The sequence below is a fragment of the Rhinolophus sinicus genome, linkage group LG11, assembly GCF_036562045.2.
Source record: "Rhinolophus sinicus isolate RSC01 linkage group LG11, ASM3656204v1, whole genome shotgun sequence".
NCBI lineage: Eukaryota > Metazoa > Chordata > Mammalia > Chiroptera > Rhinolophidae > Rhinolophus > Rhinolophus sinicus.
In genome coordinates, this window is record NC_133760.1 from 59,947,173 (window position 1) to 59,970,250 (window position 23,078).

Here is a 23,078-nt window from a genome sequence, read left to right on the forward strand (position 1 = left end):
GCTGGGCGGGCTGCCGGGTCCTCCGCCCGGAGCCGGGGAGGAACTGCCTTCCAGACCCGCACCTCCTGAGCCCGGGGCCAACAGGAAAGCCGCGACTTCTTTATCCAGCCTTGCTCATCTGGATTCCCTCGAGGGACCCCGCCTAGGGGAAAAACCGTGGTCCCCTTTCTGCCTCGGGCGGCCTGGTGGTGAGCGGTTCCCACGGCGTGTTGCTTTACCTTTACACAGGGTTGCCATCTAGTGACAACAAGGGCATACTGCTACTTCCTAACGTCAAGGCATACAACGCTACAACCTTGGAACGTTCTGGTTTGTGCAGTGGGGAGTGGACCCAATTACAGACCCTGCTGGGGGAGGGTGTTTGGTGGCCCTTCGCTCCCCTGCAACACGCGGCGTGGGGCCATTTCTGCAGAGGAAGAAGTGTCAGGTCCAAACACTGAGTCAGACCTCTTGTGGACAATACCCTTGTTCTTTCAAAAAGTGAGGCCTATAGCCCCACTGAGGTTGGCTCTGAAAGCCCCAGTGCGGCATAAGACCTGTCTGGAAGTAGTTCTGGCTTAGGAAACCCCACTCTTGGTTGGCAGCGGGAAAGGCGTCAGGGAGTCAAAGGTGCCAGAGGGAGCTCCACCAGTGAGAGCGCAGAACAGGTCTGCCTCCTGGCCTCCCTGAGTCCCCCTCCGGTTACAGACGTGAAGACAGGGGAGGGGGAGGGCAGAACTCCCAGGTTCCTGGAAGTCTCCCCAAAAGCTAACCCCTCCCCCGACCCCCCCAACACAACTCCCACTTATTCCAGGCACAGACCCGAGGTCATTAAGCGTTCAGGCCTGGTGAGACTCCCCTCTCGTTTTCTTAGACTCCCCTAATATTTACAAGGGGTTTTCTTGCAGCCCAGAGCCTGGCTTCTTGGAGGGAAAGCACCCAACCCCTCTAACGGATAATACGTCCTCACAAGCACTGTGCTCCCAAAGGTTGATGACCTCTCTTCCTTCTAGTGATCTGATATTGAGGGCACGGGGGAGAGGGAAAGCAAGTGGCACCACTCAATATGCCCCACTCAATGTGCCCGGTGGATAGGCTTGGCCCGACTGTTCAGGTTCCTTGTACTTAGAATGTGGGGCACTTAGCACCTCTTATCTACAGCTTTGGGCCTTCATTGCCATTCTCCGGCAACAGGACAAATCCCCCGGCAACAGGACAAATCCCCCATGCAAATGGGATCAGTGCATTAATAGAAGCAGATGCAAACAGAGAATGCAAAGAGCAACCAGTGCTGCCATGTACGTTTGTGCAATTTGCTCACTGCACAAGGGCGCCTGTCCTGGGGGGGGGGGCCATTGGGATATGGAATTCAACCCCTAGCCCATCGCAGAGCAGTGCCACCTGGTAAGGCATTGTCTGCCTGGAGCAAGGGGCGCAGTTTTGAATTCACCTGCTCTCTGTGAGTAGGCCCACGAGCTCTACTGGCTGTGCCTGCTCTCAGAGGCCCCCTTTTCCTAAGGCTCACAGAGGCACAGATGGGGTGGGGGGTCAGCTGCAGCCTGTGGGGAGTTAGCAGACTCTCCTTAGAGAAAGGGCTCCTGCACCGAGCCCCAGCCCAGGACTCCTTGGCTTCTGTGGGCCCTGACTCATTTCTGTATTCACTTGCAAGGGTTGCTGTAACAAACTAGGTGGCTTAAACAACGCAGATGTACTGCCTCATCGTTCTGGAGTCTGAAGTCCAAGATCAAGGCCTCTGCAGAATTGGTTCCTTCTGAGAACTGTCAGAGAGAACCTGCTCCAGGCCTCTCCCAGAGCACCTGCTGGTTTGCTGGCCGTCTTTGGTGGCCCTTGGCTTGTAGACACATCACTCCATCTGCCTTCATCTTCACACAGCGTTCTCCCTGTGTGGGTGTCTGTATCCAAATCTCCTTTTATAAGGGCCCAGTTATATTGGATTAGAGCCCACCCTAATGACCTCACCTTAACTAATTACATCTGTAATGACCCTGTCTCCAAATAAGATATTGGGGGTTAGGACTTCAACATCTCAGTGTGTATGTGTGTGCGTGTGGGGGGGAGGGTACACAGTTCAACCTATACAGTAAGATCCCCAAACAAGACAGCACTAAAACCCTCATCTTCTACCCATCACCATGGTGACAGAAGGAGATGTTGGAGGAACAGAAAGTTCAGCTCGTAAATACTATAAGAAAGCTTTTCTTTCTGCATCAGGTTTGTCTCAGGATTGTGTGTGATCACCAGGTAACCAATAAAATCTCTAAGACAGATAATCTCTTATATATGTATCCCCAGCCCACAAAGGAGAGGGAGGTTTCGATAGCCCAAACAGACCCTGAAATATCTCAGTGGCCAGAAAACAGTTCTGTAGGAGGCCTGGAAAGGCTGGTCAGCATGAGCCATCATAGACCTTGCAGGAGGCTGCCCCTTCGGCTTTTGAAATCATAAGCTCTCTTAACCATCACTGTGAAGGTCTCCTTAAAATTAACGATAGCTCAAATGTCTGTTTTAGCCAATGTATTTTGCTTGCAGAAATATCATAGTTGCAGCTGAAAATCAAAGTATTGAATTCTCGACCATCATGGCCATACTGGTTCCCATGCTATCTGAGTCATGGTACTTCAATCTGTTGCATATAAAAGTCACCCATAATCCCAGTTTGGGGCCCAGATGAGACAGGTGGAAAAGTGCCCTCGAATGGCCTATGAAAGCTTCCTGGGCAAAAATGCGCAGAATCAATAAGCCAGCTGATTAGAGCCTCACCCTGTAGACCAGGCCTCCTTACATTGCTGCTCATGGGTGGGCTTCATGAAATCTGTGACCCTCTAAAACTGAAAACTGCAAAATGTATTTTACTAGAGAGAGGGTTCCCAGCTTTCATTGGAGTCTCAAAGGGATCTATATACAAACCATTTAAGGACTATTGCCCTGAAAACACCCATCTCCTCATACATCTTTATGATAGAACAATAAATTCAATTTTTTTCTAAAGTGTAGAAGCTCGTCATGAAATTTGGAATTGTTAGCAATGGGAGCCAGACCTTTCAACTTGACAGTGGCTAATCTCCCAATCTGGACCATGAAGTTTTTGTTAAGGTTATGAATGTGGATTTCTAATTGGGAACGTGAGGCTAGGTGCTTGTGGTGACACAAGGACATATGATGTGATCCCCTGTGGCCTGGGGTCTCTGATGGGTACCCAGGAATAGAAGTGTCCATTCCTTTAGAGAGAAGGGTGGACCTTGATGGAGTCCATGAATGTGGTTGGCACAAAACGTCCACGGGCGAGCAAGTCCAGGCTGTGGTCTCCCCCTGCCAATGCCAGCCTTGGGCCTTTGGGGCCACAGAGGTGTGGCTGGATCGGTGGGTGGGAGATGGGCTCAGGCCCCTGAACTCCTAGAGAAAAGGGACAGGCTTGGTTTGGATTCAGGCCTGAGGGAAGACCTGGCCGTGGGACGTGCTGGCATCGGACTGGCAGGGCTGTGACTTGGTGGCAACATGTGGACAATCCCTGGATTCAAGGACTGCTCCCTTGTGAGGGGTGAAGGTGTCCTCGGGGAGTCACATTGTTCATGCAAGACCCCTCCAAAATCTGAGACAGGTCTGTCAGGGAGCAGGTCCACCTATTTTAAGGTGGGCCAAGAGGACTGAGGGGGCAGGTGGAAGACGGTGAGAGGAGCTGTCCCAGAAGCAGAAAAAGATGAAAGTGGACCAAGGCCTGGGAGGGCAGGAGAACCCATGTCTTTAACAGACAGAGGCAGCCAGGTCAGCTCAGTCCCAACAGAGCCAAGTCCAAGGCCTGAGAGAGCCAGGGAAGATCCACCCCTGTTGGCTGTGGGGTTGCTGAGGTCTTACATCTGACCTTTGAGCCTGACCCGTCCAGGGCTGCCTGCTGGCCTCAGCAATGCCTAGCACCCAGCAGCCCAACTTCCTTGGGAGGACCAATCTGTTAGATCCAAGTGGACCCAGAATCTGGTAAGTTTGAAATTACCTCAGGCTCTTTGTCCTCACTGAGCTCTGCACCATCCAAGCTAGAGCAGGTGGGTAGCCAGGGTCTTGCAAGGAGGCCCCCACATCTTCCTCTGCAGCCCAGACCGCCACCGGGGCTCAGGCACAGGGCCCAGCAGAAGGGCTCTTGACCAGGCTGTGCATTCATCAGTGCAGGCTGTGAACTGCTGAGCCCAGGGCGTGCCACTCAACTAGACTCTGAGGTGAGTGAGGGCTGGGCTTCACTGGAGCTGAGGCCGTAAAGAAGCCACCATCTTACTTTCCTTTAGACTCACTACCAAAAAAGAGAGGCATTTTCTGCTTCTTCCCCTTCAGCAGACAGTTGGACTTTTTGTCCTGAAAATTAGTGTTCCTAGCCCCAGGGGAGAGTTGAGTGTTTCATTTTTAAAAGCCTAGACTCATAAAATAATCATACAAAAAAATAAAATACAATAGTCATACACAGGAGGTTGGGCATAGAAGAGTCCATGGTGTGGGTCCAAAGAACGTCCCAAGGACTGAGGAGTCTGGGAAGGGACAGAAGAAGAAACTAAGAGGGTGGGTTCCAAGCCTGCTGCCTACATGCTCCGAGATACAGAACTCAGGCAGACATTAATCAATGATCCAGAGCAATCTCTCCGGAAGACTAGAGATTCCACTAGGACCATCCGTGTAATTAAGCCCACAGCAAATTAAACACAGGTTGTGCTTTACAAGAGTTAAAAACCAACCTGCCCCTATTCTTCCTGCATCTTACTGAAGTCAAAGATAAATTTACCATTGTTCTATCTTCCTTTCCCCCCCACACCAACAAATTTTCCATGAAAGCAGAAAACACATGCCAACCCTAGCCTGGGGGATGGAGGGAGTCTGTCTTCCACTAGCGATTAGAGACCGCCACGCTGTCTATGAGATGGCCTTTCTTTTCTCACTCTCTGCTAAATAAACTTACTTCGACTTTAAACTCTGTATCGGCTCATGTTTGAATTCTTTCCTTTGTGAAGCCAAGGCCTCTCTCTTCCCGCAACACTCGAAGCCCTTTCATTAGATTTTCACAAAGCCTGATGTGATTTGGGAGATGCCCTTGGCCTAAGGACTCGCTAGCAAACCTCATTCGCAGTGGACTGATTTGGCTCAGAGGGGAAGAGGGTAATAACTTTACCCCCAAATTTGGGGTGTCCCTACTGAGGTGCTCCTGGATACTTGTGTCTTCTCCTTTTGCAGCATGGGGTCCCCAGCAGCCTTATGAAAAGAGCCTTTTACACACCTGTGGTGTGAGGTGGTGGGTACTGCTTCTTCTGTTCCCCTTGAGCCCCTTATCAGTTTCGGTCCCTGGTCTGCCGGTCCTTGCACGTGTCCCACCCAGGTCTTTCCGAGTTTTGAGCCTGCAATACAGAGAGGTCAGCTAAGGGGGTGCCACTTCCACAGGAGAGGTAGGTCTGCCCCATATGTTACTGAGTGGGGCTGTGTATTCACACGCATTAGTTACTCACAATCCCTGCATCCGACAGGAATGAATTCTAGGAGTGCAGCTCCCCACACGGGAGGGTCAGTGTTGGGACTTGCAGCCAGCAAGCCGCGGGTGACTCAGGGAGACATTTTCCCGCCCTGTTATGGCTCTTCTACAAGTCTCCTTGGGTGAGTTTGCGCACATCTAGGTGGAATGTTTTTCAGTCCCTGTTGCAGGCTTACCTACACCCCTGACCCAATGCCACCATGTGTTCCCCTACTGGAGCTGTGTTTGTCCCTTCCCTAGCTGCAAGTGGATCCTCCACTAAATGAGTGAGGCAGAAACAGGAAATCCTGTCCCTCCCACTCTCCGGCTAACGTCTCAGAGCCGTAGCACCCATAAGGGTGAGGAGTGGGGGTGTGGCTGGAGGAACTTGAAAGTGAAGCCTAGTCCAGTGAGTAACTGGGTGGACACCTCCACCGAGGCCCCAACCCATGATTTGCATGGACCAGACCAGCCAGAGACTGGGAATGAAACCTCCAGGGAACCAAGAGGATGAGGGGAGCAAGATGTAGGAAAGGGGAAAAGGACGCGTTTGGTGTCAGAGACGCACAATTGCATCTTAACTTTCCCGCCTTGGATTCATGTGATTCTGGCAAGTTCCTCCACCTCCTGAGTCTCACCTTCCTCACCTGTAATGTAGGCATTTTAGTGCCTTCCTCACAGTTATTATGAAGAGTTAATAGACATAACAGCCAAATGCAATATATGAGACTTGATGAGGTCCTTGTTTTAAAAAAAGGGGGAAATTTAAATATGGCCTCTGAATGGTTTGCACTTGGGTAGAATATGTGTATTCGTAGGAGACACTTGCTGAAGCATTGAAAGGTTGCACCAGATCTGCAGCACACTCCTGGGTCAACAACAACAAAATTATGTTTGCATGGAGATGAAGCAAATTAAGGAAAGGCTAACTGTTGACTCTAAGTGGAAGTTATTCAAGTGTTCACAACTTATTCTTTTCATTTTGCTTAATGTTTAAAATTTGTCAAGTAAAAATTGAGGGAGAAAAAGAATAAAGAACAGGTATGTCAAACACCCCACACAATGCCCTGTTCGGCAGTATTTATTTTGTAAATATTCACTAAGCCACTGGGCTTAAGCTAAGCATCAGCTAAGCAGCAGGATGGCCATGCCGGCTACGATTCTAGGGGACAGAGCAATGATTTCCAGAGGGCTAAAGACGAACAGTAAACAACAAGACAAATATGTGAACATGTTGGCAGAAGACAGTGCTGAGTGCTGTGAGGACACTCCACAGGGGAGGGACACGGGTCTGGGGGTGAGACTGCCCCTGAGCCTCTGAGCAGATGGAATGTGAGCTGAGGATGGACCATGCCAGGGAGCTGGCCAGGCAGAACCCTTTCCCTCCCTTCACCTGTTTGTCCAGGGGCCCTAGAAAGGCCCAAGATGCCAGAGGGGGTGACATCAGCCAAGAGCCAGGGGTGGGCATGTCTGTTTCCTCTCTGGAGCAGCCACCCATGGTTAAGTTTATGCTCTTAGCACTCACCCAGATACCATCAGCTTCCCTGAACCAGTGAACTCTGAGGTGCTGGGGCAGGAGAGGGTGACGGGGGTGCCAGCGGAACCACTTCCTGGAACCAGCTGGTGATCTGGAGCCGGCCTTAGAGGGAATCGCAGTGGCCCTTTACACAGGCCCTGAGAATGGCAAAGACACAACATAAGTAACAAATGAAAAGATTTGTTAACTTCATTTATACCTAAAATAAATGCAAGATGAAATTTCATAATTCCACCTGCCAGATTGGGAAAGACTAAGAGATTGATAATATCAAGTGATGGTGAGGCTGTGGGAAACAATGCTCTCTCCTCCATTGTTCGCTTGGCCTCTTGTGAGTAATTTGGGTAATTGTGGCTTCGTCCATCAGATGTAAAACTGTGAGCATCCTTTGGCTCAGCAGTTCCATTTTAATGAATCTAGTCTCAAGATATCATCAGAGATGTGAGTTATAAAAAACAATGTACAAGAATGGTCATTGAATTATAACTGTGGAAGAAAGAAGCAAAAGAAAAAAAGGAAAGAAAGAAAAACAGGAATGATAACTGTGGCATTTGCAGCATTGCAGTAATGATGTCACGCAAATGGAAACAACTCAAAAGTCTATCAGTAGGAGACTGCTTACATAAATTAGGTATAGGTATACATTTAATAGTGAGTAAAGTTTTGGAAATAAAAATATGTACATATCATAACAATATAGTTTAGGGTATGCATAGAAAAAACCCCAGAAGAATGTACACTGAATCATTAATAACAGAGATCTCTGGGGCATGAAATACTGGGAACTTTTACTTTCTACAGTATGTATTTCTGTAATATTTAAATTTTGTATCACAGCAGGTATTGCTGTTGTAAGTAGAAAAAAAGGATTTTAAAGAGAGAAGGAAGAAAGGAAGGAATGCAGTAGATATTTGTTCTTTTTGCTGGCCAGGATCTGAGCCCCCTTGCAATGTTTTGGTGTGCTCGCTTCGACAGCACATATACTAAAATTGGAACGATACAGAGAAGATTAGCACGGCCCCTGCGCAAGGATGACACGCAAATTCGTGAAGCGTTCCATATTAAAAAAACAAAAGAAATGTTTTGGTAATTTACCTGCCTCAGGGTCTCCCACCACAGAAGTTGTAAATGACCAACGATGCCAGGGCCTCCGTGACTCTGTCATGAAAGGCACAATGCAGACTGCTCCAAAACCTGGTTCTCAGCCCCAGAGAGCCCCAGGGAGCTCAAGGCAGCCAGTGGTTGGACTTGGAGTTTTTTTTACCACTTGCAATCTGAGTGTTAAATGCTATGCTAACTTAAGACAAAAAAAAAAAAGGGGGAGTTAGGGAAAGGGTTTCATGAAATCCACAGAATTGAACAAGCAAGTTTTAGGAAGGGCTGAAACCAGAGAGACTCACGGACCTAAGGAGGAGCTTGTGAGTCTTCTTTCTAGACAGCTGCCCTATTGTGAGTTGTGACAACTTTCAGCTCTGCATCTCTCAGATCAAGAGCTAAATTCCTGCCAGGGAGAAATCTGATTGGCCCAGCTGAGTCAGTGATGGTAAGTGGTGGGGGTGCAGAGACCACCAGTGTCTGGAGAGCCATCCCCAGCGCAGGCAACCAACCGCTCACCGCCCAAACTGTAACTCTCCAAATCAGCACAATGGCAGAGGCCTGGGGGTGGGGGGAGAATGTGGGGGACCAGGGACAAAGAAGAGGGACAAGTCAGGCCGGGCTCTGGGTGCTCCTTCACACGTCTGCTCCCAGCTCTGCCTTTGGGGTAACCACTCATCAAGGCCCTTCTGCCCCTCTCTTTCCCCCTGTGCCTTGTGAAGGCGGAGCTGATGGCCTGAAGGGGAAAGGCCAACAGAACCCCAAACACAGCCAATCCCAGCGGGGTGCTTGAGTGGGTGGGGCATGGCGGAGAGGGGTGTGGCTTGACAACTACAGCGACTCGGCTGAACCGATCCTGACCAGAGAGGCAACACTGATTCTCCACCTGGGCCCAGGTGAGCTCCACTCTGAATCAGTCGGTTGCTCGGCGCCCAGGATGGAAAGGGCCGGGACGGTATCCGGAGGAGACCAAGCCGGGGCCGAGTTCCCGATGCAGCCCTTGGAAAACCAGGTCCCGAGCGTGGAGCAACCACAGGTCCCCGCAGAGGAGCGACGGCATGAGAGTCCTGAGAGCAGCCCGGCTACCGCCGTGCAGGAGGCGACGGGCGGAAAGAAGCTGCCCTCGCCTCTCCCCGCGCGCCTGCGGCTGCTGCCACCCAACCTGGGCTACGGCGCCTTCCGCCGCCAGGCGTCCACCAGCCGGGAGTTGCCGTCCCCGGGCCCCGCCGCAGCCGAGCAGCCCCGGGAAGGCGAGGCTCCGGGGGCCGAGCTGGTGCCCTGGGCCGCACCGGGGGAGCCGGCGCCCGCAGCCTGGGCGCCTATGGAGCTGCAGGTGGACGTGCGCGTGAAGCCTATGGGCACGGCGGGCGGCAGCCATGCTCCCTCGCCCACGCCCTCCACGCGCTTCATCACCGTGCCGGTGCCTGAGTCCCCCGCCTTCTCCCGCCACGCCTCCCCCGCGTACCCGCTCCTGCAGCGGACCGCGTCCATGGGCAGCACGTGGGGCCGGGGCGCGCAGCTGGCCGCCGCCCCGGCGGAGCGTGGCCTGGATGCTGAGGGCCAGGCCAGCCCCGCCGAGGGGGGCGCGGAGCCCCCAGGCTCCCCCACGTGCCGCTGCCGCTGCAAGGAGCAGGAGCAGGAGGACGCCGTGTTGCTGCACCGCGCCCAGGTGGACGGCGGCAAGAAGCTGCACCGGGCGATCAAGCTCATAGGTAAGGCGCACGGGCGCGGGGAATCGGCGCCTCCGCATCCGGATCCTCGCAGCCTGAGGCCCCCCCGACATTCACCCAGCGGAGGGACTAGGGGACCCAGACGACCATCCCAATGCCCGACCCCACCTGGCCTCTCTCTGGCCTGGAACCAATATAACATTCTGGTCTATAATTATAATTCAAATTGCGATAAAAGAATAAAACCACTATTCTTCCCCCTTCCCGAGAAATTTCACATTCCCTCTTATCGTGCGCAGCATCTTTGAGAAGTAGAGGTGGAAGGAAATTCCAGGCGAGGGGAAGTCTTTCAGGGTCACCTGACACCCCCCCACACACACACACACACACACTCCCACGTACCCACATCCCCTCGGCGGGAACACAGGTTCCGGACTCCTGCCTGGCTCCAGGGCGGCGGGACCGCAACTCTACCCAGGGCCGACTTCTCACAGGCTCAGGCTGCCTTTCTCGCCACCAAATACCTTCGGCCCCCCACACTCATCCATTCAGCAGCTTCTGCGTGGGGACCAGGAACCAAACTGTGCTGGGTGTGTGTGGGTTTTCCTTTGGTGGGAGGGGCAGTAGGCAGGAGAAAAAGGAAGAGCATGAAATAGATAATAAACAACGAAATAATCCTGGACAAGGAACCCAGCAGGGAATGTTTGGTGAACTTGGTGGCATGGGAAAGTTTCCCAGAGTTAAGCCTTGAAAGTAGGAATGGGGGTGGGCGAGGTCCCTTCTACCTGGAGCTGCAGGAACAGGCCAGGAGAGGCGAATGGCCTGCACAGAGAGGAAGAGCAAGCCAGCTAGACAGGCCCCAAATCCCAAGGGCCCATGTGCCAGGGGTTCTTAAGCACGGGTAGAATACCAGGGACTCAGATCACTTAGGAACTTTTGCAAAGTTTGGTGTGAACACATTTTCTGCAGGATGGCATATGAGTTTTCTACAGCTGCTGTAACCAACTGCACAAACTTAGTTGCTTAAAACGACAAATGTATTATCTTACCGTTATGTAGGTCAGGAGTCTGACATGGGCTCAGTGGTCTAAAGTCCAGTTGTCAGCCGCCCTGTGTTCCTTTCTGGGGGGCTCTAGGGTTTCCTTTCTGGGGTTTCCTTGCCTTTTCTATCTTCCAGAGGCCACTGCGTTCCTTAACTCATGGCCCGGCTGTAATCAAAGCTGCAATGTCAGGTTGAATCCTTCTCGCACTGACCCTCCTGCTCTTCTGCCTCTGTCTTCCATTTTTAAGGACCCTTGTGATTACATCGGACCCACCCAGAAAATCCTAAGTAATCTCCTCATCTCAAGGTCAACGGATTAGCAATCTTAATTCTATCTGCAACTTTAATTCCCCTGTGCCATAGTACCTAACACAGACATCTTAAGATGTGGACATCTTTAGGGGGACATTATTCTGCCCACCTCAATGAGTCTATAGCTTTTTAAAAATCAGATTAATAATGAGAGAGTCTGTGACTAAAAAGAGTGGGATGGAAACATTCTAGAAAGTGAGTCCTTTAGCACTGTCCTGATAGCATTTAGCACGAGTCCTGACAGCATTGTGGAGGAAAGATAGGACAGGCGTAAGATTGAAGGAGGGCAGTTAGGAGATGATAGCTAGCTCAACAAGAGATGATGAAGACGTGAGCTATGGCAGAGGTGGGAGGGAGGAGGATTCAAGGGGTTAATTAGTGAGCTGGGCCACTGAACTGATAAGGTGTGCCAATGGGAGGAGTGGGGAAAGCTCCTACTATGTTGTTGCCCAGGGTAAAGGTATGATGGACCGCGTTATCCATCCAAGAGGGAGAGCGGGGGAAGGGGTATGAGAGACATAGATAGGAAGGTGCTTTGGGGAGTTCCAGGTAGAGAAGTCATCTAAAGGAAGAGGAACCAGCCACGGACTGGGAAAGAAAAATGTAGGTGGTAGGAAGAGACTCAGGACACGTGGAAGCAGGAAAAGGAGAATTTCTAGAAGAGTGTGGTCAACAGTGTCAAATGCTTGTGGAGGCATCAGGAGAGAGGCAGGTTTGGGCCTGGACGGTTAGACGGTGCTATCACATTGAAACAGTGCTGGGGCTGGAACAGGAAACAAGCATGTGAAGAAGGATGCGTGGGAGAGCGAGGTGTCAGAGCACAATAGAGGGTGCATGCTGATGCTGGGTGCTTCGGGCTTGCTCTCTGGGATTAAGGAAGCTTGGGGTTCCCAGTGCCGGGCTGAGGCTTGGTCTGAGGATGGCTGCTCGGATGAGGAGCTCTGCAGAGTGGTTTCTGCCAATGGTGGCTGGTACCACCTGGGATCAAGCTGGCTACCTGAACAACAGGGCAAACCAAGGCACAGGCTCCGTGACCTGCCCAAGCCCACGCAGGAATGCCCTAACCCAGCTGTTTCACAGCCCCCGCCGCAAGAACCGGAAAGGGAAGCGACTATGGAGAGGGTTGGAAACATTGCTGCTTTGCCTCTTCCCCTGCTCATTTGGGCAAGTGTCCAAAGGTACTGTCCAGCTGTCAGCCGGATCAAAGACTCAGAGAATGTTTTCAAAGGCAGCACTTAGTCCAGGGGAGACATCTGTTTGCAGAGAGTCTAAAACTGGGGGGAAAGCCAGCTCCTCAGAGGCGCTGGTTAGAGTCATTTCCTCTGGTCCCCACGGCTGGATGACGTGTCCTTATTCCATGCTCCCATCAGCACTAGCCCTTGTACTGCTTACTGTGGTATTTCTGGTCCCTCTTTGTAAATATCCTCCCCTGGATTCTGAAACCCCTGGCAGCATGGAAGGGGACAGTCTAGACTTTCACTGCAAGTCCCAACACCTGGCACATCAGTGCTTTGTAAATAATTACTAAATTAACGGCCCTAACCATCTCAAGACACACATCAGAAATTCTTCGCCTCCAGCCCTCCCTGGGGAAGGCGAGAGGGAGTTGGATCTCAGTGGTTGTCCAGCCCACTGGACCGAGGGGATGGGTGGGTGCTCAGGTACGCGTGGTGCTGGTGGATAAGTCAGGGATTCTGAGCTGGGCACGGTTGGGATGGTCTCCTTCTAACGTGTTTCCTGGTTGTCCCCTCCCTTCCCCAGGTCTGCCCATGTACATGAAGTCCCTGCGCTGGGCCCTGGCAGTCATGGCCGTGCTCCTGGCGGTGTCCACGGTCGCCATTGTGGCCTTGGCCTCTAGAGCAGGTATGGTGCCTCCTCCCAGCCCCCTCTCTTCCCTGGCTCCACCGCCAGGGTGTCTAGTCCTTACAGCACCTTTGTAAGAAGCACAAAAGGACATCCCCACTGGGCAGAGGCAGAATGAAGCCATGGGCCTGTTGAGCAAAGATCAGGAAAAGAGGTTCCTCCCCCCCGTTGGATACAGCCCGTGCTCTGACAAGCAATCAGATGCCAGCCCCATGGGGGCGCTTTGTGCACTGCACACATTGTACAGCCTTCCGGGGGCCCTGCCCACCCCGCTCGCCACCCAAAGGCTTGCCAACTCCATGCCTCCAGATTTGGCCGTCAATGCAATGGCCAGGTTTTGATTTTTTAACTTAGTTTCTCCCACAGCTCACCAGTGGTCTCTGCTTGCAGGGGCCAGGTGCCGGCCATGCCCCCAGGGCTGGCTGTGGTCCGGGGAGCATTGCTACTACCTCTCTGCTGAAGCTCAGGCCTGGGAGGCCAGCCAGGCTTTCTGCTCTGCCCAGCACGCTACCCTACCCCTGCTGATCCACACCGAGGTGAGGAGGGAGGGTGGCTGGGCGGCCTAGGCATGAGGGTATTACAGATTAGATTGCTAGGCTGGGAAGGAATTGGTAAAATCGAGTCCAATTCCACATTACAGAGAAAGTCACCAAGGCCTGCAGAAGTAAAGTGACATGGAGGGGGACCAGACTTCAAGTCGCCACGGTCTTGAATTTACTCTTCATTCTAAGAAGTGGAGGTGGAGCTGGGACAGCTGGAGCAGGGACGCACGCAGCCAGCCTGGTGGCCACGCACTTAACAGGGAGCTCAGAAACCTGTGCTGGCAGGTCTGTGGGGGGGACACATGTGCATCCTCTGGGAGGTTATATGGAACAGAAATTACATGCAGTGCTCATGCTAGCCAGCTATTGCTAGGAGAATGCGGGGGAACAAGTCACTGCTGAAGTCGGTGAACTTCGGTGAAGGCCAGAAACGTTTCTTTCTTGCTCGTTGGTCTGTGGGAGGACGGTTGACAGGCTCATCTTGGCTGGGTCTGGCAGACAGCTCAGCTGCAGGGTGCCGATTAGCTGGGCTTGGCTTGAGCCTCCTGGTTGGCTCTGCTCCGGGAGCCTCTCCTCCTTCTACCTGAGAGAAAGTCCTCATGAGAAAAATGGCAGAATCAAGCACCACTTAAGGCTTCTGTTATATCTGCTAACATCCCACTGGCCAAAGCAAATAGCACAGCCACGCCCAACATCAAAGGAATACGGTAGTGTACTCCATCCCAGGGAGAGGGGGAGAGGAGTGAATATTTGCTGAATAACCATCCAACCAATGGGTTGGAGAGTGATTACAAAAAAGGACCTACAATCTGGATCCAGCTGTTGGCTTCCTTTTACTTAGGGCAGGTGCCAAGAATTTCTGTTAGCTGTTCTGATATGCATGAAAAGACAGCATTCCTTCAGCCAGTGCTTTCATAAATATTCATTGAGCACTTACTGTGTGTTTTATTTTTTGGGAGGTGGGGGGGTTCAGTGATGAGCCCCAATAACCCAGCCTCCACATTTGCACAGCTAAGAGAGCAGTGAGTGAGACAGACGTTAATCAGGAAATCATAGAAGTAGGTATTTAAGTACTGATCTGTGCTATGAAGGGAAGGTGGACAGTGTTCTGAGAGTATATGACAGAAGGATGTGACCTAAAGGTCAACGTGGGTGAGGCAATATGGATCTTTTAAGGAAAGAAAAAAAACACAAAAAACAAAGGCCTGGGAGACAGCCAGGCAGCCTTCAGGGGGAACTATTGTCTCCAATAGTTGAGCCTTGTGGTGCTTCGTAATAGAAATTGGTGTATTTTCAGCTTCCTCCCACCCGCCCTCTTGAAAACCCACTGAGCTCTCTTGGGTCTGCTAAGCCAATCAGTTGTCCAGCTTCCAAAATTTTGTTGACATTTCTCATCTATTATCTTCTCCCATTCTTGTTGTCCTTACCCTCCGCCCCCTTATATTATCCTTTAAGGATGTTCCCCTCTGTTTCTGTTTTGCTGAGAGTTTTAAACATGAAGGAGTTTAATTTCATTGGATGCTTTTTCTTCTGTACACTGAGATGATAAAATCTCTTTTTTGTTTCCTCTTTTAATCTCTTCTTGTGAATCACAGTCTTGGTTTCAGTCTTGGCTTTTTGTGATCAAGTTTACTTAGCCATGATTTTTTCTTCCCAAAATACTTCCAGATTTGACTTGTTAATATTTTACTTAAGATTTTCACATGCATGAAATCTTGTTTTCTGGGACTGCTCCTGCCCAGTCCTGAAATAAGGGAATTCTGCCCCATAAAGTAGGGAGGGCAATTTCTGTCTTTTTCTTTTCTCTGGGAGATGTCCCGGGAGTAGATATAAAAATCTGCTGGGGAAAATATTTTACAATAAACATGGGTTATTTTATTACCAGGAATAACGTTTATTTAAAAAAAAAAAAAGGGGGAAATGAAAAGGATGCAGTGTAGACTGAGAAAAATTAAGTCTGTTATCCCAGTATGGTACATATGTATGTAAAGAAAAAACACTGCAAGGAAATACACTAGTAATAATACCACTGGGAGGCAAGATTCTGAGTGATATTTTTTTCTTCTTTAAAGCTTTTTCAAACTGTTCTAAATGTTCTACAAATAATATTAGCTAGAAGTAGGGGGAAATGCTAGAGGCATGGTAGCTGGTGGAGGCAAGAGATCAGCACATAACAGTTTCTGCCCAGGGCCTGGGCTGGGCCCTGAATTCTTAACATTGTGAGATGAGAACAGGCTGGGCAGAGAAACCTGCCCAGGTCCCTGCGTCAGACATCAAACGACCCCACCTGGTTTCATCTGCAAATTGAAGACCAGTGGTGGGGTCGGTAGAGAGTGCTTGGAGCTGGGGATGGGGCTTCGCAGGGCAAGGACTCAGCAGGCCAGCATCATTTTTCCATCTCCTGAGACAGACCCACAGCACAGCAAATGGCATCAGGAAGCCAGTGACCGAAAGGGTACCTGCCCTTTAGGCCGGTTCAATCCAGAATGACCTTGGACCTGGGCTGAGCAAATGGCCTCCTTCTGGCTGGTGGGGGCTCACAGGTGGGGTTGGGTTTAGGGGGGAAAAAAAAACTAACTAAACACACAGGATCCATCATTTGAAATACAAGTAAACATCCAGAAACTGTATCACAGAGTTTGGATAAGCTTCTTCTATAAAAGCTTCCAAAAAGCTCCTTGCAAGAAGACCCAAACTAAGATTTGGGTCCTGAGCGGTTGAAATCCGGAACATGACGGCTGTGAAGCTCTGGGGTGCTCCCCGGGTCTGGATGAGGACCGGAAGCTCCAGGAGGTGCCACACCAGGGATGGTGGGGGGAATACAGGCTGGCGAAGGCCAGGCTCCATGAGCTGGGACGCAGGGACATGCCCAGGCGCCAGGAACACACACAGCTCCAGGATAAACACGGCCCAGCCTCCCCGAGGGCTGGTTTTGCTCAGTTAGCAAAACAAAGAAAGTTGAAGGGCCACCTGTGCCATCTAAGATTCACATGCCATTGGTTTAGTAACAGCTTTGTTTTGTAGGGTGGAGGAAAGAAGCTACCTCATATGTATATGTTGACTAAAAGCCACACCTTGATTTCAGAAAGATTAAAATGACTGAATACCTGTCATACAATTAAGAAAATTAAGTAATTCGGGGCATTTAAATATTAAAGCAGAAATGTATGAAGACAGAAAGTAGGTGGTTGATGGGGGAAGGGGAATGAGGAGTCAGTGTTTAATGGGTAGTTTCAGTTGGGGAAGATGAAAATATTTGCGAGATGCTGGGGGTGATGGTTGTACAACAATGTGAATGTACTTAAAAATGGTTAAAATGGTAAATTTTATGATGTGTGTATTTTACCATAATTTTTTTTAAACAAATGTATGAAGGCAGAGAAAATAATTTACCTGAATTTTAGGATGCAAAATATGAGATTTCAAGTAAATTCTGCTCTGGATCAGAACTTCCCCCCTACACTGGTGGGGAAATTGGAGACGCACAAGCTGAAGGCGGTGAGGCCCCACGATCTCTGTGCCATCAATGCAGAGCAGTCCGTTGAGTCGGAAGTTTCTGGAATTTATAACTCTAGACATTGTTTTTCCCACACCATGATTTTTGCCGACAGTGAGAACAGGTTAATGGAGTCTGAGCTGCAAGGAAAAGAAGAACCGAATGGAGTGGGTATTGCTGGGTGGGGACAGCCCAAGGCTCCTGTCACCAGGATACCCAGAGTGGAAGAGAGCCAGACGGCCTGGGGCTGGGAGAGAAAGAAGGGCAGCAAGCTCTGGGCAGGCATTGCATCAAATGAGGTCACGTGTGAGGGCAGGGCACGCAGCTTTGCATACCGCCCAGCAGTTTCCCTCAGCAGAAGGGACATTTAACGAGTGTGTATTATGGCTTTATACATAGCAGGGGTGCCAAAAAAATGGATACGCATGACTTGTATCAGTGCACATTATCACAATTTTAAGCCAGTTTTTTCCTTTCTTAAAATGTGTCTACATTTTTTTGGCACCTTCTGTATTAGTATCTCAGACCTCATTACAAACATCCCCATTTTACAGAGGACCGTGCTGACACTCTGAAAGGCTGGTAACACAGAGCTTACAAGTCACAGGACCAGAATATGAACATGAGGCAATCTGGCTTCAAAGCTCTACTACTCTCCGCAGTGGCAGCCGTGCTCTGAGCCCCAAGAGAAGCTCTCGGCCCTGAACCAGCAGCTGATTGCTCCCAGGAGGGCGGTGCTGGCCAGCAGGAGCCCCAGATCTGCTGCAGTCACGCAGCAAGACGCTTGGGGCTGCCCTGCCTTCTGACTCACACCTCAGGGCCAGCCCAGGTTCCTGCTCCTCTCCAAAGCTGCCGGCCCAGCCCTGCCCGCAGGCCCCTGCCTGTGGCATGGAGCCAGAGAGGAAATGGCCAGCCAAGGCAGGGCCGTGTGAGCCTTACCTGTTCTGGCCACCACTCTCCACTTCCATGTGCAGTCTGATCTTCGGGATCTCAGGTGGTAGGTTAGCAAGGGTAGCCCGAGGCTGCTTTTGGCTTCACTCGCCTGTGCTCCCTTGGGAAGACAACTCTGGGGCACATCTCCGATCGGCCTGCTGGCCTGGGTTTTACCTGGAGCCCTTGGTGGTTACTGGCAGTTTTGCTGAGCTGGCCTACTGTGTGCTAGGCTCTCATGCTCCATGGTGAGAAAGACAGGCCCCTGGTCCTCTCCAAGTTCACTAATTGACAAGTAAGCAAGCCACTGAAATGCTGCACGCCAAGCTCTCAACTCTGAGGGTTATGGCAGCACAGGGAAGGGCACGCATCTCGGAAGGGTCAGCATGGTGTCCTTACAGGAAGGGACCTTTAAGCTGAGACCTGAAGGATAAATGGGAGTGGCATCAACACAGTCGTCACTCCAGTGCTTGGTTACTAATTCCCAGGGTTAAATACAGAGGTTGCATCAACTAAACCATTTTCTGGGGAAGAACGGAGCATAACCTTTATTTATGCCGTCCCGCTTCTGATCTTCGCTGACATGAATCTGATTCTTGGCATCTCCTTGCTGCTGTGGTCTGCCTTTTTTTCACTTGGCATGATCTTGGATTTCCATTTTCTTGCATAACTACATTTTCTATGTACTTGTCGTCTTAAACAGCACTGTACTTTTCCATCTTGTTGCTGTCTCACAATTTGCCTAGTATATTTCACCTGGGTGGTTTCCACTTTTTCTTTATAAATGGCACTGTGTTACCTCTGGGTAAACTCCTCTGGTCCCCTTTATGTTACTGGCTTTACTCCTCAAAGTGGAATCGCCCATCCAAGAGCGACAAGCACAATGTTACTGCTCGTTATATATGTAGCACCAACGTACGTTCCCGAAAGACTGGACTGGTGTGGTCCCTGCATCAGGAGGTACATTGTTGAGACATCTTTTAAATACAATTGAAATGCACTTTCCAAACAAGGTAAAAAATTTAAATACACTCTTCTGCTTTACTTCCTTGTTACAAGCAATACGACATCAAGGGCAAATAGAAGAAATAACCATCTCTAATAGCTTGCTAACGTACTTGTTTTGGTCTTGTTCCTGTGTCTGCGTCCATGGACGTCCATATTTGTTTTCATTGTTATAGTCCAGTCACAACTTCGATTCACTTTTGTCACTTACTGTGACTGTACTATACCTTCCCCCATGTCGCTCCATGGTCTTCAGACTTTAAGTGGCCTTAACAGTGTTGTACTGAAGTGATATAACGTACTCGATGTTCTTGCTGGCAGGTGTATTGTTGGCCATCCGCTCCCAGGCCACCTCTACAGCCTCCTCTACCCCATCCCTCGCCTCCTGCCCAGTTAGGCTGTTTGCCGTTACCTGCGTGTGCTCTGTAGCCGCCCAGCTTTGCTCGTGCCTCCCCTGTCTCTTCAGAGCCCCTGTGTTCCTCTGTCCTCTCCATGTGAATACCCATCGTGCATTGCTCGGTGGGGCTTGGTATTCACACCCTCTCCCCTTCAGGGCTGATGGGATCACCCCCATTTCTGGTCTCCATTCCTGAGACCAGTGCCTGGCAACCAGCAACTACCCCACAGAGTTTTCCAGTTCCTATAATGTTTGGGAAGAGTTGAGCTGGATTGCTTCTCTGGCCTGGCAAGCTGGGAACTTGCGGACGCATCAGGTGAGCTGTGCCAGCATCCGGAGAATGACCAGCTGCTTTTCTCCCTCAGGACTTCCTGACCAGATACCCAGTCACCAAGTACTCCTGGGTGGGAGCCCGGCGAGGTCCCCAGGGCTGGCACTGGATTGACGGGGCCCCCCTGCCGCCCCAGCTGTGAGTGACTGTGGGGCTGGGTGGGGGGGGCGCCCTCCCTCCCCAATGCATTAGCCTGGGCTCCCCAATGTGAGCAGTGACATCACAGCAGCCGCCAAAGGGCTGCAGGCCTTCCCCCTCCTCTGCGGACACCTCCTCCCCCACTGCTGTCCCGGGTCCTCCATCTCATCCCAGCTTCTGTTCTCCAGCTCCACCCCTGGCCTGGGGCGCCTCTTGGGAGGCTGAGGCCACACCCATGCCCAGGGCCTGGTTTTGTTTAGTCCCCATCACCCCATCCCTTGTTTGGGACCCCCAGCACATTCAGCCAAGCAGGACTGTCATCCTGTTCTACAGATAAGGGGCGTGCCGCTCAGAGAGGTTTGGTGGTTCGCCCAGCACCACAGCTGATGAGTCGGGGGCATCCTCAGGACTCCCACCCCAGAGCTCTTCCCAAACCCCCGCCCTGTGCCATGATTCAAACAGTACCCAGGCCAGCAGAGACAGGCAAGCAGGCTGGAGGGCCCATGACGCCAGGAAGCCCCTTCACCCTGAGCACCCCCCTTCCCCTGTCCTTCCCCAGACTCCCAGAGGAAGCTGAGGACCAGCCGCACCTTCAGTGTGGGGGCCTGGAGGGAGGCAAGCTCGTGGCTTTGGACTGCGCCTCTTCAAGACCCTGGGCCTGCGCCAAGGGGACCAAGTGACTTGGGTCCCAACCCACCCTGAGCCTGCTGGGGCGTGCAGCGCCCCCAGGGGACCGAGTGAAGAGCTGGGGCAGCCTCTTCCCTGGACCCGGGCTGCCACGTCCCCCTGCTCCATGTTCATGGGGCTCTGCCTGAGTGACCCAGGGAGCCAGGCGGCGTTCTGTGGCCCTGGGGCCGAGTGCCCGTTTTAGTCTCCAGCTGCTGGAGAGGATTTGTTTGGTGACCTTGGGATGGTTTTAAGCATTTCTGAGCCTTGGTCTCTCCTTCATTAAAACGGCCATTTCCCATTCGCTTACCTGCTTAAATCACACACCCTTTCAGTCCTAGAGGAACAGAATGAATTAGCAGTCACAGGTGAGCCCAACCTGGGTTCTCATGGAGCCCGTGAAATGAGTTTTCCATTGGCCTGTGGCAATGGGGTTTGGCAGCAACGTCATTGCTCTAAATACCATTTCCCGGCAGCTGAGCAGCAGTGCCATGGCAGATGAGAAGTGGTGGGCCCAAGGAGGAAGAGGGAGGGTCTGCCCTGATGGCCAAGCCTGGGGCAATGCAGAGGACAGGGCAGCCTGGGCAGGAGGAGCCAAGGGAACATAGCCACCCCTCCTCCCCACACTTGGGAGGTGCAAGATGCTGCAAAACATAGGGTCCAAGAAAGGAAACTTGAGAAATGTGAGGGGGTTCAAGGCAACTCTTCCACCGCAGCTGTGGGGAACCAGCCTGCAGATGTCTGTGTTGGGGTTCAGTGAAGGGCCTCAGGGCTAGAGGGAGTGCCACCAGTGGACTGGAAGGGCTTGTTTAGTCTCCTCCGTCTGTACAGACCTCTCCAATGCAGGGGACTGGACCTGCGTCCTACCCCAGAGCCGAGCATGCGACACAACTGTCCTATACAAACCAATTTCCCTCTTTAAACTCTGATCATGCGTCCCAATTCCCCTTGAAAACACCCAAATTGGTCCATTGAAAACAGTAGCATGTACAGACTATACAGGCATCTGGGAGAAAGGGTTATTAGAAGGTTGTAAAGGGCACATCTGACAAGCAATAAACATCTTAGAAACACTTTGGTCTTTCTTGTGGCTTTCTTATTGCAACTACAAATTAACCCCTGAGCTTCACATGTTCGATTTTTAACTCACCTCAAAGCCCTTTTCTGCAGAAGTTCTGTGTGTGGGGCGTCAGGCTGGTTTACTACCAGGAGCCCTTCGGCTCCTCCCAGCTTCAAGGCCAAGGATCGCTGGCTTGGGGCTCCTCGGGGCCCAGGTCCCACTTAGAATACCAGTGGAGGTGCCCAGGGTGCGGTGCTGTGGCCTGGAAATCTGGAAGTTCTTTATCTTCACTTGGTGAGGACAGGGGATGAGAGTGAACTTCTGACTTACCACACTAGGAAGCTACTAGTTACTGTCCAAAGCTGGCAAACCAAGAAATAGCAGTGTAAGCTTATTATTTACAAACACGGAAACAAACACAAGAATAAACAGCAAAAATAATTTTAAGTGGTTGCCTTAAAAATAATCATTGGTAACAGAAGACAGGATAGTGGCTATTTTGGCAAAGGGGCACACACCCAGGACAGACAGTCTAGGGTGCTGGAAGTGGTCTAGGTCTTCATCAGGGTGGGGTTGGGTGCATACATGTAAAAACTCATCAAGCTGTTACACCTAAGATTCAAAACTAAAATGTCTGTCTCCAAGGAACAGGAATGAGGTTACAGAGAGACTGATTTTTTTTTTCTTTCTTTCACTGAGGTACATACGTTCTCACACAAGTTTCGGTCTCGCCTTCACAGCATGTCTTTCCCTTTCTACAAAACAAAAGCTGGAAAAGTTACAGAGCAGGTTGATCTGCATGGAATTCCTCTGAGTAGATTTTCTAGTCTCTGCCCAGCAGGCACTGCACTGCCAAGTGCTATTGTTTGAAATCAACATCTAGTAACTCTGCCACCGGCACCGGCTTGTTTCATGGAGCTTGGAGACCAGCCTCTGGCAGCGGCTCTGGACACCCAGTTTGTTAGGTACAAGGAACTCAGTCCCTCACGTCCTGAGATTCTGATCCAGTGGATCAGGGCCCCCAAGTCAGGTTTGTATCAGCTTTCTTGGTGGTGATTCTGATGCAGACGGTCCAGAAACTACATTTGGAGAACCCTTGTCTGAGAGCCCAGACTGCCACCAGGGGGAAAAAAGCGTATGTTATTTTAAATCAACTTTTAGGTATAATTTGCACCAAAGAAAATGCAGTGATCTCAAAGAGTACCTTTTGACAAATGTAGGCACCTGTGTAATCACTGCCAATCAAGATATGGAATAGTGCCTACACTCTAGAAAGTTCCCTTGCGTCCCTCTGTAGTTGACCCACCCTCCTCCAGCCCCGAGCAAATCTGTAGTGTCTCCATGGCTCAAGCTCAGCTTGTTCTAGGACTTCACATGAAAGAGAAGTACTCTTGTGTGTCTGCTTTTTCAGCCGAGTCTAAGGTTTGAATAACTTACTCATGTCGCTGTGCGTTATCAGTTGGGACTGGGTTACGATTTATCTTGTCTAGTTGGGGGTTACGGCTGTCTCCAATT

At 51.1% G+C, this 23,078-nt stretch overlaps 1 protein-coding gene and 1 non-coding gene across 4 annotated transcripts; both read left to right on the forward strand.

The window, feature by feature from the left end:
- The first annotated feature begins 7,975 nt into the window (after positions 1–7,975).
- On the forward strand, positions 7,976–8,082 carry LOC141567752 (U6 spliceosomal RNA). Its single transcript, XR_012490581.1, has one exon. It is a non-coding gene; the product is annotated as a U6 spliceosomal RNA (small nuclear RNA).
- Positions 8,083–8,775: 693 nt separating this feature from the next.
- On the forward strand, positions 8,776–21,577 carry KLRG2 (killer cell lectin like receptor G2). Of its 3 annotated transcripts, XR_002139008.2 has the most exons (6): positions 8,776–9,823; positions 12,897–12,998; positions 13,389–13,534; positions 13,639–13,825; positions 19,734–19,837; positions 20,397–20,414. XR_002139008.2 is itself a non-coding variant. In XM_019750209.2 (5 exons), the coding sequence occupies exons 1-5, from the start codon at positions 9,049–9,051 to the stop codon at positions 20,515–20,517; spliced, it is 1,248 nt and encodes a 415-aa protein (XP_019605768.2). In that variant the 5' UTR covers positions 8,796–9,048; the 3' UTR covers positions 20,518–21,577. The 3 variants fall into 3 exon arrangements, 2 of the variants coding, with proteins under 2 accessions (XP_074171407.1, XP_019605768.2); XM_019750209.2 differs by lacking the exon at positions 13,639–13,825 and having other exon boundaries at positions 8,796–9,823; positions 20,397–21,577; XM_074315306.1 differs by lacking the exons at positions 19,734–19,837; positions 20,397–20,414 and having other exon boundaries at positions 13,639–15,138.
- The last annotated feature ends 1,501 nt before the right edge of the window (positions 21,578–23,078 follow it).